The sequence below is a fragment of the Syngnathus leptorhynchus genome, chromosome 4 (genome assembly GCF_054491065.1).
Source record: "Syngnathus leptorhynchus isolate UIUO chromosome 4, UIUO_Slep, whole genome shotgun sequence".
In the NCBI taxonomy this organism is placed as follows: domain Eukaryota; kingdom Metazoa; phylum Chordata; class Actinopteri; order Syngnathiformes; family Syngnathidae; genus Syngnathus; species Syngnathus leptorhynchus.
Window position 1 is genome coordinate 8,049,629 of NC_141198.1, and position 15,578 is coordinate 8,065,206.

Consider the following 15,578-nt stretch of genomic DNA (forward strand, 5'->3'; position numbering starts at 1 on the left):
AGGAGGGGCGTTGGAGTTGAGAGTAGATGACGTTATTTGTGCGTACGGGATGGCAGGATGGACTACCACCCAAATAGAGTACACAGCATGTCGTTAGATGTAGAGATTTAAATTTAAAGCTGCTGCTTCTTGAAAAGTTTTAGTCTCATTAAATTAGACGGACAGCAATCACCACAATCGTTTTGAGGGCGCTGTCGTTAATTGATTAGAATATGTAAAGTGCTGATTATAATAAAAAAAATAATCTTATCGTTAGAAACATGTAGAAAAAAAGGCTACTGTAAATAATTTTCCAATTGTAATTCCAAAATCCGAGGACGCAACTTCACATTCTTCTAATTTTTCATATACTGGTTTACACTGACCCCGTGTGGCCCCTTGAATCACGCATCTATTATTTAGTGAACATTCTCTTCTGACACGTCTCTTCAATTAACTTTATTTCTGTATATATGGCAAATAGACCCACGACGTATTATTGGAATTTTTTTTTTTTCATTTAGAGATCCATAAATAATGTGGAGGTGTGGTTTTAATCATGAATATTGCTTGATTGAGGTTGAAATTGTCTCATCTCGAGGGAGCGCTCGGGGGAGGGACCTACAAAGGCGTCTACGGGAAAGTGTTGGTGAAGACCTGTGAGAGAGAATCATTCATTATGATCACACTGAAAATAGACTTCTATCTTTGATTTCATGATGCGTTTTGAATTTTGTTGAACACTCGACACATGGAGCACCACGACGCGGAGGATCGATTTTCACTAGAATAAAGTATACTGTTCTAGAGACGAGCTGGCCATTGTAATGAAGGATCGACTGGTTGAGCTGACTGCTGTAAGTGTCTTTTATTCCTTCTAAATCTTTTGTCATTCTTTGGATTTTTTATTTTGTCGGTTTCAGAGTAGAACATCGGCAGAGGAAGATGTTGCAGTCGCAGTGGACCGAGATGGTTTCATGGAGAGCTTCTTCAGGAGGGTCAGACGCTGTCATTCAACAAGTGTGTCATGAATTGGGCTATGGGTGGATCCAAAATGTTGACTTTTGCAGGTTGAAGAGGTTCGAGGTCTCACTGATCGGATAATCGACCAAGTGGAAGATGTGAAGAAGATGCACAGCATGATATTGTCTGCACCTCACCCAGATGACAGTAAGTTTCTCAACGTGTGGGTGTTTGTGTTTGTCTGATAAACTTTCACTTGGGTCATTTTATTGCACGTTTATTTCTATGTTTGTTTTCTTGGTAGATTTCAATGCATCCTACGTCGAGGCGTCTGTAATACCTTTACCTGCAGATCAATAATTTACAAATATTTATCTATAATTCACCAAAATAACAACAGTTATGCTGAGTATAAATCAAAGCAGTTCCACAGTACTGTTAGCTACAACGATAAGGAACATTTTCTTAAATCAATAATTCTCTGACAGTGTAAATCAAATCTGAATATTGTAATCTAAAAGGAAGATCTTTTGACACAATTTATTAGTCATTGAATCTCATTAGCTGGTATAATGTCGTGTTCAGTTCAGTGTATGAGTTCAGGCTGCTGAGGGTAATGGCGGTTGGCCAACATTAAACATCATTTGTAATGTGGAGGCATGTTTTGCATCTGTTATGAAACTCACTGGGGAGCTTGAAACTATTACCATTGGCTTTTGCACAGAAACTCACTGTATTTGTCATGTTGACATGTTTTGTGTACAGAAACAAAGGATCGTCTTAATGCACTGACCAATGACATCAAAGGGAATGCCAATGTGGTGCGAACAAAACTCAAATGTGGGTCAAACTGTTCAAGTATTATCAAGGCGCATTGTACACAGCATTAACGTTTCCCGTGTGTTATGTTGCGCCATGATGATGTCCCTCTGAAGCCATGGAGCAAAGCATGCCTAAAGATGACGCGACTAATAGATCCTCTGTTGACTTCAGAATCCAGAAAACACAGGTAGCCTATTTAATTGCATATTTTTGATTTATTTGTATGTCCTTTGGCTGATTCATTTCAAGACTGTACTGTGGAATTCGTGTGTTTACATTCACCCCACATCAGGAAATTAAACATAAATATAGAAAAGGGATGTTTGAAAAGAAAAGTCTCATCCTCTGTCCTTGTCCTTTGATTCATCTCTAGCACATGGTGCTGTGCAGGAAGTTTGTGGAGGTGATGACCCAGTACAATGAGACACAAATTTCCTTTAGGGAGCGAAGCAAAGGACGGATCCAAAGACAGTTGGAGATAAGTAAGTGACAAATGTTAACCCGTTTGTCTTTTTATGAGATCAGAGTTCAAATGTATGTGAAGTATCACGACGGCTCAGAGATACGAAGCGTTCAGAGCAAAAACATTTTGGAATGTCAGATAATCAGGGATAAAAGAGAGGCAAAAAAAAAAAATCCCTGTTAGACAGGATCCAGGAAACAGATGCCACCAGTTTCCGCCTTTTCTTTGAACTGTTGCTAAACAGACATTGAGGGAGTGTTATTTTTTACAGGCTTATTCAGTCTGCCAAAGCCTTATTTTTTTTTTTTGCATCAACCGAAATGTGTTTGTCTATCTAATTCATTATGTTTCATGAATATGATTATTTTTCTTGTTGAGTCACTGAAAACGTGCTACTCCCTCAACTGTGTTTCTAGGTGAACATAAATGAATTTATTTCCCTAAATGTTTTTTCCAATAAGCTCTAAATTCACCACTTTAAAATGACTGTGGCAAGTGTGTATTTGAAGGTTTGGTCCATTTGCCATTAAGCCCAGACAATAATGAAAAATAGGTCTTCTCCCCCAGGCCCTAGAGACAACATTAATGAGACGCTTTGCACTGTAGCTGGTAAGCCTGATACTGGAGACTCTTCTGTGCACTGTGTCCGTGTTGCCGGGACAACGGCAAGAGGGCAGGGCGGCTTGTGTAACACTTTTTCACCTGTCTTTGACACGCAGTACTGTCTTGGAGTTTTAACAACAAGTGACATCACATGGAATGACCTTTTCTTTATATTATAGTGATGGATTGCATTTGAATGAGATGTGAATGGGGCGTGTTTTGCTCTGTTCGGCTGAGTCTCGCTGAGGAAAAGTCTGTACAAAAGGGAGTGTGACATCCATAACTACTTTCCTCTCCAGGGAGGGAGTGGTTAAGCAACAAGAGGGATGGCTTGGGGGTGCTTCTGTTTGTATAGTGTCACCAGCTGTTTCTCTATGAGACGTTCCCGAGTTCCTTCTAATTTTATTTTATTTCGGGGTAACCCAAAAGTAGAATGACTGTAGGCCTATAGTGTCAAGTTAATAACATGCACCTCCTGTACCAGTGGCTATTTTGTTTCTTATCAACGTTCTGTACTCACAATGCCCTCCAACAAGAAGAAAATGGAACTGGTGCCGTTATGATTGCCTTCAGTTGTCGTCTAATCGCAGCAAAGCCTCGTCTTGATTGGTATTCAATTAAAATAAGTATAAACTGCACCTGCACGTAGGAAAGGCGACGCTTTATTCATAGGGGAGGACAAGAGAAACATTATTGTTAGCTCAGGCCGTTTTTTGTGTGGCTTGGTCTCATCACTCAGTGGTCTGTACACAGAGCATCTTCACAACAGAAGCACACTAATCTGTTGTTGTGGGATTAAACAGATTGCAATGTGTTTTGTGTTATACCCCAGCTTTTGTTATTACATTAGTGCAAAGTCATCTTTTTAAACAATATCAGCCATCTATCCGGCAATCCATTTTCTGCTGCTTATCCTGTTCAGGTTCATGGGTTGTTCTGCTGATCCTAGTTGACTTTTGGGTCACTGGGCAGTGTGCGGCGTTACTCACAGATAATCATGTTTAAATATATGAATAATTGAGTTTTTAGTTAGTTTTAGTTTTCGAATGTGGGAGGGAACTGGAGTAGCCAGAGTACTATCAGCAGTGTAGCATGCGTATCGAAAGTAACGTAATATTTGTGTCGCAAAACACACTTTAATTTTAAATAAAGAATAATTTCAGCTGGAAGAGTGACCACCAATGAAGAACTGGAAGACATGCTCGAGAGTGGAATTCCATCCATCTTCACATCTGATGTAAGCGTTTTTTGAACTCGCATGTCATCTCCCTTCCTCCCCCAAAAGAATTGACCTGTAATCATTTTTACAACAGATTTTTTTTTTTTTTCAGATAATCTCAGACTCTAAAATCACACGTCAGGCCGTGGATGAGATAGAGTCACGGCATCAGGACATCATACAACTGGAATCCAGCATTAGAGAGTTACATGCAATGTTCATGGACATGGCAATGCTTGTTGAAACTCAGGTCTCCATTGACCCACATTGACACTTGTTTTTAAAATACAGTACACAATTGAATTTGTGTCTTAGGTTAAAAAAAAATCTGTTTATAGCACCATGATCATCATTTTGACTTAGTGGTTAGCATTTCTGTTGGATTTAACAGGATTTCTCTTGCTCTCCAGTTCTTCTCTGTACAAACCACATTTGCATTTGCCCAAATAAGAGTATTCATAATTTCTCTTCTAGGGTGAAATGGTCAATAACATTGAGAACAATGTTTCCAATGCAGCTGAATACATTTGTCGAGCCAAAGAAGAAACCAAAAAAGCAGTAAGATACCAGAAAAAATCCAGGCGGGTAAGTCATTTATCACCACTCTCATCAGCCACAAGCTGGAACAATCTGATGAGAAAAATACAAGAACTTAATCAAACTCTGCATTGACATAGACAATATGGCTCATTTTTCATCAACGCTGACTAACAACTACTATAAAAAAAATAATGTGAAACATTTTGTTTATTTTCCTTGTTCTATCGCAGTGTAATAATGGTCATTTCTATTGCCACCACAAATGGAAGGTTTGAAGTTGAATTAACACCACATTCTTTGCTCGGCAGAAATATATAATCCTTGCCTTTGTTCTCCTGATCCTGCTTGCTGTCATTGCTTTGATTGTTGGCTTGTCTGTTGGACTAACTAAACCTCCTGCCTGAGACTGATAACAGCCAGCAGGAGGTAATAGCATCCACACCCCTTGTCATCCATCCATCCATCCATCCATCCATCCATCCATCCATCCATCCATCCATCCATCCATCCATCCATCCATCCATCCATCCATCCATCCATCCATCCATCCATCCATCCATCCATCCATCCATCCATCTTACATTTTCATTTCAATTGTCTTTCTTCAGTCCAGATATTTACGCCCCCACTTTTTTTTTTCCAACAGAAGTTGATCTGCCTCGCTTTGAGCGGACTTGCAGCTGTCCTCATTTTACTCATTGCACTAGTTGGTGCCTTTGTGTGAAGGATTACCTGGGTCACAACCCCACAGTAATCTCTTGTTCCTGTAGTGATAAAGCTTACAACAGCGCCATCTCATTCACCATATAACAGCATTACAGGGAGAAACACAATCAAGTATGATAACTTGTCCTCTGCTCTTCTTTGCACCGGTAACGACAGACCTCACAAATCTGTACACGGCGAATGTGTCACTGTCATGTACTGTCACTGTCCACAACATTAGGTACAACTAACTGCAGAACCTAACAAGTTTCAAATAAAAAAACGGTATCAACATTCATTTCATAATAATGATTGATTAGGTCATGCAAGTGTACCTAATGTTGTGGCTTTTGAGTGTCGCTCTCCAAAGGATATATTCACTGTAGATGAATTTAAATTTAATTAAAAAAAATATGGGACATTTCTTCTTTTGTGCTTGTATAGATTAGAGCTGTGGAACATGTAGCATAAAGACAAACAACAACAACAACAACAACAACAACAACAACAACAACAACAACGCAGATGTAACAGTGACATTTATGTGCCAGAGTGCTGCTTAACTGCAGTAATGTCCTGCTTACTTCTCGCCACTGTGAGACAAACAGGAGAAAAAGGCTCCAGCTTAACTGTTTTATAAAGTCACTGAATTATTGAAACAAAATATAAGTCTCAGGACCTTGTTTGCAATACCATTTGAAATGAAGGAATGTAGATTTTGTGTCATATTTTCCACTTGTTAGTGATATTGGCTGAAGTAGCATATTTCAACCGTTTACTTCATTCACCAAACCTAGATTGTATCTTCTCTATCCCCCGTGCCTTCGCTTTTTGATGTCATGTTAAAGGACACATTTTATTCTCTTGTGGTAAAACAAACATTTATATTGATGACGTTTGACTTAGTTTCAACCCAAAAAAATCTAAACTGTGCCTTTTCTACCCCCAATTAAAACCTATTTTCATTGTGAATGTGATGTTAATATACCTGAGGAAAAATATTGTTGATGTCATCTTAGGGGGCACATTTTACTCATTATGTTAAAACATAATCATTTGTATTGTTTGAATGTTATCAATTAGATTTTATATCAACATTTTGTGGAGTACAGTACTAAAAATAAAAATAATTTCCAAAAGACATAACTTCATTCTCATCATTTCACATATCCCTTTGTACTCTTGGATTTTAGACTGAGCTAGAGCATCTCAGCAGACATGGGTGAGAGATAAGGTCCACAAATCGCAGGCTACACGTAGACAAACATTTCACTAGTATTTAGAGTCTGTATCAAGAATCATAATTCAAGTGCATGATTTTGGAATAGGCACATGAAACATGGGCAAGAAAAAGCAAAATCAGATATTTGTATCTGGAGATTAAAAAGAACCTTATAGACAAGCATATAAGGCTAAAGGCAATAAGAGCATCTACAAGCAGTGTGACAACACATTATTCAGAAATTTAAGATTCACGGGACTGCAGCCAACCTCCCCGGATAAGGAAAATTGATGACAAAGCGAGGGAAAATAGCATATGGTAAGAGAACAGCCCAGAACAACTGCCAAAATAATGAAAGCTGAACTCCCAAGGTCAACGCACATCAGTGTTGGGTCGCACAATCCGTTGTTGTTGAGCCCGAGAGGACTATGGGAGACAACCAAGGAAGACACCACTGGTGAAAATAAAAAATAAAATAAAAATACATTAGTAAAATACAGAACTGCATGTTGACAAGCCACCAAGCTTCCGGGAGAATGTCTCATGAATAGACCAGATAAAACCGTTTTCAGCAAGTTCTTAGCAAGGCATATCAGTTCTATTTTCAGAGATATGAAAATGAAGCATAACAAGGAAAGAACACTTTGTCTACTGTGAAATATAGAGGATGTTCTACTTTGTTTTGGGTCTATTTTCTTTCATTAACAGGGAGGTATCAACAATGTTTTCCCATGTATTGTAAACACAACACAGGTTTGATATGTGAAGCATGTAACATTTAATTTTTCTTTGGATTTTAATGTGTTTCTTGTGACAGCTGTGCCGTCTTTGCTGTCTGTGTCCCGGCAATAATCCAACATCCACTTATTATGTAACCCTGCTGGATGCAGATATTTATAATCTCAAGTTATGACATCATCCCGACCACCCAGCACAGCTGACCATGACAAGCATTTGGGGTGGCATGCAAACTGGCTTGCCATGGTAGGTTGTTACTTGTAGTCAATCCGCAACATGATTGCTACTAGGCTTAATTTTTTTTTACTACCCCTTCCCTTTCACCCCAGGGGTCAATGGGTTGTGAGAAGACTTGCAGGGTGGAGAAACTCCTGAAACGGTCTCAGAGGGAGTGTGTTGTGACCCTGAGCCAAAGGTTACCTCCAGCAAAGAGGAGCAGTCGGATGAAAGGCACAGACAAGGTGAGTTGAGTCTACTGCGAACGAGCTTTTAATTCAGCCATGTCTGATCTGGACACAAGCCGCACTTGTTGATGCCCGCAGCCACAATTTGACCTCACGTTGCTCTCTGCAGCTCCAACTAATGAAAGCTTGTTGTATGCGGGTTTTCATATTCAATTGGTGAAAGTGACTTGATTTTGTAGGAGGGTAAAATCAAATGCTCTGGTTACAAAGAAAAACTGTAAAACAAGACAAGGCCTAATAACACTCGGGATTTTGACGATTTGGAAAATGCAGATGGGTAAATGCTATCCCAGGTGCAACTGCATTGGGTCAAAGGGTCATATTAGGACGGAGGTGGATTTCACCGCTTTGTTCTCCCAGGTTTAGTAAAAAGCCTCAAAGGCTTATGATTGTCATGACTCCGTACTGTGGATCTGTGCATGTGGAGGCTGCACGATTTGAGCAATGGCACTGTTTGACGTGAATAACTTGTGACTTGTGGTTGCCCTCGTGAAGGATGGCTTGATGTTTTTGTTGATCAAATCCCACAATATTTACATTCACTTGGGAAAGAGATATTCCTTGCTCTCTCCACCCTTTCTGTGTTCTGTTTATATGTGTAGGAATGTTTTCATTTACCTGAAAACAAAGGCTTACTTTAATCCAGTTACATCTCTCCTTGAGCTGTATGCAAACCCCCCCCCCCCCCCCCCCCCCCCCCCCCAAAAAAAATGCCTGTCCTGTCGGCGAGTTGCTAGTCTGCTTTCTGACTACTGTTGAAGCACCCTGGAGCAAATATTTTATTATATACTTGGATTTTCACTATCAAATTTCATGGCTTTGACGGTTTCCACGAAGGTTTTGTATTGTATTAACCAATAAGCACATACGACTGTAGGACACATTACCTGAACTGAAACGGGTAGGGAAATAACACTCTTGTTCACTGGGGAAAACTCATGTGCATCGTCAGCAAGCCAAGGCGCTTTTAATAAGCCCACACCTGCTCACCTCCTTTCTGCAGCAGCAACTCTAGATTAGAATACATTCAGAGGTTTAAAATGCTATAAATAGCAAATGTTTGTTATCATTCAATCAAATATATATATATATATACATTCCTACATTGCGCATTAACAAACGATCTGCTCGGCCGTGATACTTTTGGAAAACACATGATCCGTTTTTAAAAACGATTGCGTCATTAACGAAAAGATTCCTTCGAAGATGACCGTCAACTTTTTATTTCAATATTTAATCAGAGAAACTTCACAAAGGGAATGTCAAAAAAAGCCGTTCAAACCTCCAAACCTGCCACAGTCATCTTAGTTCAGAAACGACTGAAGCTCTACTTATGCCCTTCGACATCCTTTTGACAGCTGTCTGAAAAGGTTTGGCTGCATCAAAACTCCAAGTTGGGCAGGAATTCATCGACTCATTATGATAACACACACAACTAAAAACATTTCAGTCATTTATGGCATAGTAGAATTGGCAATAGCACATCTAGTTATGAAGTTGGAGTTTAAGTTGCATGGCATTTCTCCAGGTAGTCCTCCCACCTCTCCACAAATTCTCCATAACCCTATGGTTGTTGCTTTTACTGAAAACACGAAGATAGGACTCCTGCTTTGGATGCTCACAGCCCATCCCTTTTTTGTTTACTCGCAAGGCAGAGGGCACTTGACATCAAGCTCATGTGATCTTGTGGTGCATCTACTGATAAACGGCCCCTGTATGATATAAACTAGATTGCTAAGAGGGTCCCGCTCGAGGGGGTGGGAAGGCTCGTGGTTGCTAGGCATCTACACTAGGGAAAGCATATTTCTTTTGGGCCACTCACCTTGCTTTTCCCCACAACAAATGCAGTTGTCTTATCAGCCACAGAGGGCAGTCATGGCGCACTGCTCTGGTACACTTTTGCCCAATGGTGAAAAAAAAAAAATTGAATATTCCAAATGATCCCTCCAAATTCACTTCTGTACTTAATTTCCTGATCTTTGATTGGATGCTTGCCATTGTTTTTGATAGCTGATTGGTTTGGCCCACCATTCACTGAATGAGATTTTGTCCTCCAGAGTCCATGGGTGCACCCATGACCCATCTTTGATAAAGTATAAGCTTGAAGTGCTGCAACAAAACTAGATCAAAGACTGATGGGGTTAGTAGAAGAGCCTCAAACGACCTTGTGAGTCCCAATCATGGCTGCTCATGGGTGGAGGTTACAAGAGAGCAGGATAGAAGGTAGATGGAAGGCTAAATTGACAAGATTGCGTGTGACTTCCGAATACAAGACTGAGAATGATCAATTGTGATTCGGGAAGATGAAAGGCATCCCGGTAATGGAGTACTTTCTCATTGGTGTTGTGTACCGCACTGCCTCTGCACTCCTGCGTGCTTGAGTCTTGTGTGACTAAATGTGCGTAAGAGACGGAGAAAGTGAGCGAGGGGGAGAGGGAGAAAGGAAAGGGGGCGTGTTGATGTGTGTGCTCTGCTCTGCTGCACAACTGTGGTAGTGTGAGCTGAATGATGCTCGATGGCTGGCTCTCTCACTCCCTCCTTCCCCACCTCTCTCTTTCGTTCTCTCTTCCCGTGCACTGCCTGGCTGTGCTTCTTGCTGCCGTGCACTGATGAACCATTTTATGCTACAGAGCTGCCATTGACATCATTTTCTTGCTTGTGTCCCTGTCCTTGGAGTCCTGTGGGAAGCACCTGCCACGCCACTGGTCCTTTTAAGTGCTACTGCTAAGGTATGTTACCGTCTGCTGTCAAGCTGTTTTTTTGTTTTGTTTTGTTTTTTAAATAATCCAGGGTTGTTTTGTTTGCTGTGCTGCAGAATCGCAGAGCTGCTGCTGAGGGATAAAGATCTTTCATACTCTTAAAGGTTAAGATGACTGAAATTTCACTTGGCTCTCCAACACTACAATATGCCTGGGTTTGCTAAAGTAGACCCAGATCATTGCATTTCATTTCCATGCAGTGGGGATTCAGTTCATTTATTTATGCTTTTTTTTTCTTATCAAAAGGATGATGCAGTGGGTTTAAAATAATACTTGGCTGTTTTTATTGTCATGGATGGTATAACGTGATTTGGAGGGTTAGCGTCAGGTCCAGTTGAGACCGCCTCGCCTGCCAAGAGGCATTCTCTCTTAAGTCTAAAGTGAAGTTGCATTAATAAATTGAAGATGTAAATTCTAACTTGCAAAATCAATGGTGCAGACCAGTAAAACACGATTGAATACAGACTGCTCTGCTTGTTTGTGGGTCACAAAAAATGCTATTGAATGTTTGTGTTGCTTATCATTTCACTGTGTAGGTTGCAGACAGCACTGGAGAGACGTGAGCTTCTGAATGTTGTAATCATTTGTGCATGGTCAGCATTTCCCCACAACATATAAAACCATGGATGACAGCCACAAGAGAATGCGGGTAGTAGGAGTACACGGGTCGTTTGTGTGCATGTTGGCACATGTGTGTGTGCGCGTGTGTGCGCGCGGGTGTGTGTATGTGTGTATGTATATATGTATGTAAATGTATATGTATATATATAGATATAGATATAGATATAAATATAGATAGATATAGATATAGATATATACACATGAAATATGATCAAGATCTCTGATGACAAGCTCCCATTCATACTGTAGCTCCTCCTGCCCACCTTGACAAGCACAAATGCTCATTCATCATCTCGCAGTTTATCCCTGAGCTGCCAGCAAGTGGCTTTTATCTTCCCTATGCAAAGAGAAAATATATTTTCAACTTTCACTATGAAGCAAGGTGAATAAAGTGCTGTTATTGTGCCTTGAACGGAATGAGTGAATGGAAGGAAACACATTTTTGTTCAATGTGTTAAGTGAATAAAGATGGCTCAAGAGTTTTTATCCATAAAGCTGGAGAATGTGTGAGAGTTTGCTTTTGTTTTGACATGTGATTCTGGAAAATAATCCTTGCTTTGTGGTGAACCTACTTTTATACAAAACAATATTATTTAGTGTATTTATTTTATTTAATATTTTTACCTTTCCTTGTTTCTTATTACAAATCCACTTTTGAAGCTATTGTGATTATTGGTGAGCAGATTAAAATGTTATGAAATTTAAATTGATTGAACGTAACATTAATTTGAATACCATATTGGAATGAAAGTAAACCTTTTTCACAGCCCCTTTATTTTGAGTAATTTATTTGGGCAAACAATAATGGACATTATGGGAAATACGTTTTTTTAGGATTATTATTCATGAGGGATTTAATGGTCAATGTTGGACATGCATTGTGAATTTGTGCATCATTTTCAGTTCAATTAGTTTCATTTCAAATGTACTACTGCGATGTATATTGAGTCGCCAATGTAAAATGATCTTCCTTTTATTGGAGAGCCCCTAGTAGAAAAAAAAAATGGGCTGAACATGGAGAATCAGTGGATGTTGTAGCTATGTCTGGGTGGCAGAGTGTGGTCGTAAGTGACTGAGGCTTGGTCGTAGTAACAGCTGGAACGCTGCTGCTGCTGCTGGCGCCAGAATGTGGTCTCGGTGAGGCACGTGACCCGCAGTGTGAGGCTTTAGTGATATGAGCAGCAAGGCCAGCGCGCAATGTTACATAACACTATCTTCAGCGGGAAATGATTTCAGAGATGCCTTCTGTAAGGCTCCGTGACAGCAGAGTGAAAGTGCATTATCATCGTTAGCAGCCATGTCACTCGGACCGTTTATTGGACTGTCCCGTGCATGACAACGCAAGCAAGGCTTTCCACACAATAGCACAATAAGCCCTGATTTGCAATGTCTCCACACAAACCCTTTCTTCTTCTTCTACGTTCAACATAATTCTATTCATCCATTCACCTTTCAACACGGCAGACAAATGCACGTCGTGTTTACCCCGAGAACATGTTTGTATTGCACAAATGCTGCTCAAGCAAATTGATATCATGTGCCTGGTGTCATGTCTGCAGTCTGTCTGACGTTCAGGACGGACTGGATGCTGACTGTGCCAGAGGTCGCCTGAGGGATATGAAGACATTCATAATTGATGTTTGTGGAGTTGATTAGGCCCGTTCATTCCCTCGGATGGACAACAATGATTGGGGAGTTCATGTGTTTGCGAGAGTGATGCTGACATTGTACTTCTTTAATTTCACGGAATAATCAGTTTAACGTGTTTGTGTAAGAATAAAGGGCTCATATTTAAAGGTGTATGCAAAATGAACTGCGACATAATTGTAGATTTTGTCGCTCACTTGCACAACAGCTTTCTGAAAAGCATTTCAGCAAATTTAGGAGACAGTCTGTGTACCAATTCAAATATTAGTTTATCCCCAAGACACTTGAAGTAGTTGAGGTCTGGGCTCTGAATATTTTCTGCATCAAACTATATTGACCTGGGATGTCAAACTCCGGCCCGTGGGCCAAATGTGGCCCGCAGTGTAATTATATTTGACCCACAAAGACAAATTGTGCATCGACTTTAATGGTCAATACAAAAATTGCAAATTGTCTTCACTTTTAAAAAATCGAGATGTTACTCGCAATTTTCACTGCCATTCATCTTTTTAAAAATTTTAAGAGTTTTCGCTAGTCTCTGATTTCAAAACTAGTTATCAGTTTATTGTGTAGCCTATACTGTATATAATATGCCGTTCTTACATTTATTTGGGTTGACAGTCAAAATGGCCCTCAGAAGGAAACTATGACTATGACGTGGCTCGCTACAAAAACGAGTTTGACACCCCGGATATAGACTATGCCTAAGGGGCTGAAATGACCTACAGGAGATGCAAAGAAATCAATCTTTCTTGTGACTACCTTATATCAGTCCTTAAATTATCGGGAGCTCCAAAGTTGCATTGCTCAAGAGACGATATGGCGTAACTATTTTTGTTTCTTGCATTTGCTCAAAGCATACGTGAGCGGAAGAGGTCCTTTTTTCTGTTCTATGCTGGCATTGCTGTGTGTGTCACTTTGCACCTGACATTCAGGCACAACATTTATAAATATCATCCACTGCAATCGATCTCTTTTGAAGTGAAATGATCATGTTGACTGTAGATCTTTTTGCCAAGTTGCTTGCCAATTAGTGCAGAGAGGTGGTTTGCTCATTTCTGCAGTGTGTGATTGTGCCCAAAGTGTTTTGTCTTGAAATGCGATGAATTTTAAGCCAAGAGTTCAGTCACAGCCTCAAGTTGTATTTTTTTTTTTTTTTCTCGTCTACTTGGAGTTTTGCACGGCATGTCCTCATTTTTGTGCATTGGTTGTCATGCAGTATTGTGTCTCTTACTTTGATTCCCTTTGCATTTTGCATTTTTAAACCATGCTGACAGGCAACCCTGACCCGTAGCGCACTCGCAACCTTAAAAAGTATGAGAAGCATCCTCTGATGTCACTGACTTTGTCTGTGATTCACCCTTCACACCGCCTATTGGAGGTTAATTGCACTCTTTGATAGCACATTATTGGCAGGCAGGGCTCCACACGGAGAACAGGGCAGTTAATATAAGGCAAACTTGCTGCTCCACTTTTAACTTTTGGAATGATTAATCGAAAGCTAATGTGCTCTGGAGTCAATGCTGTGTTTATGTGGGGGTGTAATTGATGCTAATGTCATGATCAAGTGGAATTTCACAGTGGATTAACGGGGAAAAGCTGGGCTCTACTGTACTGCACACGGTGGTCGCTGTTATTCCGTTTGCAATGATTCATCTTCATTAGTGTGATAGGGCATGCATGCTACATTGTTTGATGCTACTTTGTAGAAGTCTCTGTGGGGTTCTTCAAGTCTCCTCCTGTTCCATGCACTGATTCCATGCAGAGCCTTACATGAAACTGTAAAACAGCTCTGAAGATTAATAGCATAAAAAGGCAGTCAGGACTCATAAAGTGATTTATTATATTTGTTTGCTAAATAGGGTGTATGTATCACACTGTATAATAAAAACATAACATAACAATGGAATGCAAATATCGAAAAGGTGGAATAATTACCAATCTGGACAGTTGCCTGCCATATTCTGAATAGCGAAATAATTGTCTCTCAGTGGAGGAAATCGAACATTTTCACCATTATATTCTTGCTCGGAACCAATGTTATTGTTTGAGTAGGCCAGCAACGAGAGCCGCAACTCAAAGTGTTCCTTGGTCCGCTGAAGAACTAGGACGCTACATACCACTCCTGTTATAGAATTGAATGAAATGTGTCAGTTTAGTTTGAAACTGCTCTTTTCACTCACCCGTGAACATCCAACTTTAATCGGTACAGTTTGCTTTTCGTAAAGCTTCACCACCTTTGCACTTTCTAATGGAAAAGGCACCAGCAGTATTTATCACAAATTTTAAACATCTGAGATAAAACTGGCAAACATGCACTATGCATTCATTCAAATGTAATTTTCTTGTAGTCTAACTCGAACTCTATCAAGTCATTTGCAGCAGGGATAGGTCAACCCCATGGGGTATGAATAATTTCTCTCTCTCTTTGTCTTTCTCTCTCTCTGTCTCTCTCTCTCTCTCTCTCTCTCTCTCTCTCTCTCTTTCTCTCACTCTCTGTTCTCTTCATATGTCCTTGTTGATGGATCATTCTCTCGAATTCTGACCCCAATACGCCAACTCGCTTCTGCACCCTATATTGGCCGCTATACATTTAAAAAATAGGAGCCCCCACGTACACCATCATTGAGGAGGAGATACTGTTGAAGTCAAGACTCCAACACCATAACCTTATGGAAAATTTAAATAGATAATAAATAATGCTAAATAGCTAATATAGCACATCTGAAGTTTGAAGCACTTAAAAGGACTGCAGGGCTTTAGGATTTGAGCCTTGTGATGGGCTACATGGCAGTACGGACACAGATGTCTGTTTGTGTTAAGGTTACGGCAC

General features: G+C 40.2%; 2 protein-coding genes across 4 annotated transcripts in view; both read left to right on the plus strand.

Annotated features, from left to right (window-relative positions):
• The first annotated feature begins 603 nt into the window (after positions 1 to 603).
• On the plus strand, positions 604 to 6,428 carry stx2b (syntaxin 2b). 3 transcript variants are annotated; one of them, XM_085910416.1, is made up of 11 exons: positions 604 to 836; positions 903 to 977; positions 1,050 to 1,149; positions 1,708 to 1,782; positions 1,878 to 1,951; positions 2,138 to 2,246; positions 3,994 to 4,067; positions 4,162 to 4,299; positions 4,524 to 4,634; positions 4,898 to 5,015; positions 5,236 to 6,428. In XM_085910416.1, exons 1-10 carry the CDS (start codon positions 807 to 809, stop codon positions 4,991 to 4,993), a joined length of 882 nt encoding a protein of 293 aa, XP_085766542.1. In that variant the 5' UTR covers positions 604 to 806; the 3' UTR covers positions 4,994 to 5,015; positions 5,236 to 6,428. The 3 variants fall into 3 exon arrangements, with proteins under 3 accessions (XP_085766542.1, XP_085766543.1, XP_085766544.1); XM_085910417.1 differs by lacking the exon at positions 4,898 to 5,015; XM_085910418.1 differs by lacking the exon at positions 4,898 to 5,015 and having other exon boundaries at positions 5,739 to 6,428.
• A 1,269-nt stretch (positions 6,429 to 7,697) lies between these two features.
• rimbp2b (RIMS binding protein 2b) overlaps positions 7,698 to 15,578 on the plus strand; it is a 65,134-nt gene continuing 57,253 nt past the window's right edge. The window contains exon 1 of the mRNA XM_085910200.1: positions 7,698 to 7,715. Coding sequence (XP_085766326.1) covers positions 7,698 to 7,715 — 18 coding nt within the window. The remainder of the gene's footprint in view (positions 7,716 to 15,578) is intronic.